The 4,320-nt window shown below is 47.9% G+C and overlaps 1 protein-coding gene across 1 annotated transcript; it reads right to left on the bottom strand.

The window, feature by feature from the left end:
* Positions 1 to 1,471: 1,471 nt before the first annotated feature.
* LOC123172491 (very-long-chain (3R)-3-hydroxyacyl-CoA dehydratase PASTICCINO 2A-like) lies at positions 1,472 to 3,772 on the bottom strand. The gene is made up of 8 exons (XM_044589454.1): positions 3,472 to 3,772; positions 3,266 to 3,377; positions 3,072 to 3,179; positions 2,918 to 2,971; positions 2,243 to 2,313; positions 2,042 to 2,123; positions 1,838 to 1,934; positions 1,472 to 1,750 (listed from the first exon to the last, which is right to left on the bottom strand). The coding sequence occupies exons 1-8, from the start codon at positions 3,528 to 3,530 to the stop codon at positions 1,680 to 1,682; spliced, it is 654 nt and encodes a 217-aa protein (XP_044445389.1). The 5' UTR covers positions 3,531 to 3,772; the 3' UTR covers positions 1,472 to 1,679.
* Between the last annotated feature and the right edge of the window lie 548 nt (positions 3,773 to 4,320).

Here is a 4,320-nt window from a genome sequence, read left to right as displayed (position 1 = left end):
TGGTTGAGGCGGTGTGTCGTTCCTGGCGCGCTACAGCATGTGAGCACCTCCCCTGCCCACCCCGACGCCTGCCATGGATCCTTCTCACGTACAGCCGTTTCATGACAAGCTCCGACACCTGCAGCCGCCGCCTCCCCTCCGTACCTGAGAATGTGAGATGCATTGGTTCCACCGACGACTGGATCACCCTCCATCGCGTTGTGGTCAACAATGACCGCAAAATGCATAGCTACCTCTTGCACAATCCTTTCTACGACATGACTATGCCGCTCCCCGAGCTAGACGCCATTATCGGCAATAATGTCTCAGTGAGTTCCGAGATCCGCAAGGTGCTCATGCGGTCAACCCCGCATGACATCATCGCTATTTTGACCAGCAACACAAATTATCCGATCATCCTGGTCCGGCCAGGGAAGGGCGTGTGGCTGCCAAGGCCACGATCAGCTCCCTTCATATACATCATTGACATTGCCTTCATCGGAGATAGGCTTTACGGGATCACCAAGGCTGAGGACCTCATCTACCTCGATATTGCTTTCGATGCCAGCGGCATGCCCACCGTCACTAGAACCAAGCGTGTCATAAGGCACCCATTCAAGACCGATGATCGTTCTAAAGTGTGGAGCAACGTCGATCGCTTCCGTGTGTGGGCATACCCATCCAAGATTGATGATGGTTATGACTTGTGGAGTGACGTTGATGAGAAACATCACAAATATGTTGCCAAGGATAGTGGCGATCAAGACCGCGACACTATAAATGGAGAGCATGATTACGACTGCGTGTGCAATATAATTGAAGAAGGCATCCATTATGCAGAGCTCTCCATCACTACCTGGCAGATCGTCGAGTCTCTTGGTAAGTTGCTCATGGTGAGACGGAAACAGTATTATTCTCTACATAGTGGCAGGTACACCCGCAACGCTGACGTGTTCGAGGCCAATGTCGCCATGGGGGCATGGGTGCCGGTGAAGGATGGACTATGTGGCCAAGCACTCTTCATCAGCAGATACTGTTGCAAGTCCATTCATGCATCTGGAGAGATAGAGAAGGATGCAGTTTATTTTGCCGACACAGGCGAGGTGCTCGACCTGAGATCCAAGATCATAAGCCAGCCACAGAGGGACCTTTGGTACAGATGTACAATGTGGCTTTTCCCCCCGGAGCCAGATGTCTATACAATATACGATAGGATAGGATATTATAAATTTTAATTATCCCTCTTAAGTGAATCACATGGCATCAATCTCTTGGATACTGAAACTAAAGATGTCAGTTATGAGAATTATTGTAGTTATTAGTTATGAGAATTTTTGTAGCTATATCTTTGTGGTATTTATTCTACACCTAAAAAACATGTCCCAAATTACTTGTCTTGGATTTGTCTAGATTCGGATGTATCTAAACACGTCGTATCTTGATAAATCTAAGACAAGTAATTCAGGACAGAGAGAGTAGTAGGCAAAGCTTATGTTCAGCAAGGTTTACGTCAAACGAAATTTTGGTCTTTAGTGTTTGACATTGTATCTAGCAACCAAATGCAAATTCAGCAACAACCACATTCACATGACACAGAGTTTAATAATCTAGTGCCCAACAAGATCAGACTTTTGATTTGCTGACGTAGATGAGAAGCACAATGATGTGTCACCGAATTTTGTAAGACATATCGATAAGATTTACGCGGTCTTTGACTTTGCAAGCGCCTTCTTACGCTGCCCAAGCATGTAGGTGTACATATGTGGGCTTCCTGTACCCAAAGTTAATATGGTAAGCGTACACACACTAGGTGCTAATGAATGAGACATGAATCGTCGGCGAGGACAGGAAAAGGTACCTGGGACGTAAACTAGGAGTACCAGGATTGATGCATAGAAGTAATCAAATGAATAGTTCCATTTGTTGGGCATTCTGATGCAGTACTTCTCTGATGCCTGCCATTATCAATTAAAATGTGAAAACATGAAAATTAGCAACATTCGTACAGTTTACGAGTGCATTGATCAATTGCTCTAATGGATTTCATCAGAAAAGATAATACCTTGATGAACTGCAATGCAATATATATCAAACCAACCTCGCTGCTGATGCCGGTTGGGTACATGACTAGGAATGAGCTATACCTGCACACATCCAGGATCGATTCGATGTAAAGATTCATACTTTATATAATTAATTAATGTTGCGCTGACTTACAATCTGCAACCTTATGCAGAGTTGAAGCAGTGTGATGTAGCCTCACCTAAGCCATAGAAGCGATGATGGGGCAGATCCAAACAGCTCTTTCGTGCCGAAAAAAGAGTACCTAATAATCTGCATTGCAACACCCAGCACTAGAGTAACTAACTAGGTTTCTGAAATCTGCAGAATTTACCATCCGTTCATATCAACCAAGTGATCAGATAATTGGGATCAACGCATTTTAACAAACCATGGACCATATGCCATGACTCTGGCAACCTATTGGACTTGATAGATAATAATATGCAGCATAATTTCTCTGTTATCCATCCAAGGTTCTTTCCATCCAAGTTTCTAGTGTTCTTTTCTAGTACATCAGCATTGCTGCCCCGAGCCTTCTAATTTGCAATTAATATTGAGAGAATGGAGTGCATGATTGAAGAAAAATAAAATCTTGACAGACAGTGATAGTGCCTCAGACTTCTAGTTGACTCAGCACTACCCTGGCGTAATACTGACAGTATAGCGAATTAGGCTGCGGCGATTTTGTGTGAAATTCCTATCACAAGTATCATCGTCGCATTGCATTAGTTCAGGAGCACATCTTCAGCTAGTCTAACAGCAACAGCTGCGTTTCGCGGCTCGATAACACAGTTAATTTGAAGAAGGGTAATTTCTAGATTATCAGGAGCATGCATGATGATCTCAGTGAAGTCAGTGGTGGATACATACATACCTCGGTGATGGACCAGCTGATGACCAGGGAGCTCACCAGGATGTGTGTCCTGGTCTGCAAAGCCGTACAAGAAAACAGAGCAAGGAAAACAGAGGATGAGGCATGCACGCAGCAAGAAGTACAGAGAGAGGCGCCATGGAGAAGGACACAGTACCTCGGGGAAGCTCCAGAGGATGCCCCAGGTGACGAAGAGGCGCGACCCGATCTGCGGCAGCGTGGCCGACACCGGCGACCTCACCAGCCCGACCAGCCCGTGAAGGATCTGGCATGGGACACGCAGGATGCAGAGCTCAGATTTCAGAACTGAACAGATCGAGAGAAAGAAGCAAGATCCGGCGGGCGGTGTACCTCGAGGACGGCGGCGGTCTGCGCGAGCTGTAGCGGCCGCTCGACGGCGGCGTACACGGCCTCGTGCCCCGACCGGAGCAGCGCCTCCACGGCGAAGTAGAGCACCTGCGCCCTGCACCCACGAGCGCACGGATCCTCATCAATCTGTCAATCAAGAACTAGACGGCGGGAAAGAGGAATCAAGCAGCGGCGGGACGAAGACGAACCATCCGAAGAAGACGGCCCAGTTGTAGGCGGCGAGGTAGGCGCGCTTCACCGCCGCCATCGTCTCCGCTGCTTCTTCTTCTTGGGCCGCCGGCCGGATCTCTGGTGGTGCGGAGGAGACGACGCGGGGTTATAGATAGCTGCGGCTGCCCGTGGGCGGGTCCGCGGCGGTTTAATTGGGGCGGATCGAGGTCACACCTCAGCTCAGCTCAGCTGCCACCGGCATCCATTTAGTGGCAATCAATGTGCTGAGCGACCGCCGCGACCCACGGAGAAGGAATTCTGCTCAACTGCACTCCAGCGGCCTCAGCAACAGATTACTTGTTTGCTCATCGACTCACGGAGAATGGATTCTGTTTGCTCATCGATTTCGCGTGCACAGAACAGCAGGAGACACGAAATTCCCCTCTGTTTTTCTCAGAAATTTTAAACTTCCTGTGGGGAGTAGATTTCCGTTCCTCTGTCGAAGCACAGTGAAACAGTTTGAGCACGTTTAGCATGGATCATGAACAAGCATCCTTGCAGAGCGGTCTGTTTTCTGAACCCTAGACAAGCACGCAGCAGATGCAGTGCCACAACTGGTGATGTTCCTTGTGTCACATGGTGTTGATCATGGTTCAACCAATCAATCATCCACTGCATCCAATATGTGTGTGTATCCAAACGGTAGATCCAACAAATCTTGGCCATCAAACCGGGTCAACCCAATGGCACAGGCTGCTCTAATGATGAGCGCTCAACACGTTTAGCGTAACAGTTAATATGCTACCGAATATGAACGTGAATTGCACGTACGGATTTACAAGTCACACAAACAAGTGGACATGAGAAATTCCAACACGGTCTTTAGA

This window comes from Triticum aestivum, unplaced genomic scaffold (assembly GCF_018294505.1).
Source record: "Triticum aestivum cultivar Chinese Spring unplaced genomic scaffold, IWGSC CS RefSeq v2.1 scaffold132373, whole genome shotgun sequence".
Lineage (NCBI taxonomy): Eukaryota > Viridiplantae > Streptophyta > Magnoliopsida > Poales > Poaceae > Triticum > Triticum aestivum.
This window is presented reverse-complemented; position numbering and strand designations above follow the sequence as displayed.

Bases quoted from the DNA above. Each gene is read 5' to 3' on its own strand.
- LOC123172491 (XM_044589454.1), bottom strand. From the start codon at position 3,530: ATGGCGGCGGTGAAGCGCGCCTACCTCGCCGCCTACAACTGGGCCGTC. The intron at 3,378-3,471 runs GTTCGTCTTCGT...TCGTGGGTGCAG, and splicing joins TGGGCCGTCTTCTTCGGATG to GGCGCAGGTGCTCTACTTCG. The intron at 2,314-2,917 runs GTATGTATGTAT...GTTGCAATGCAG, and splicing joins TCAGCTGGTCCATCACCGAG to ATTATTAGGTACTCTTTTTT.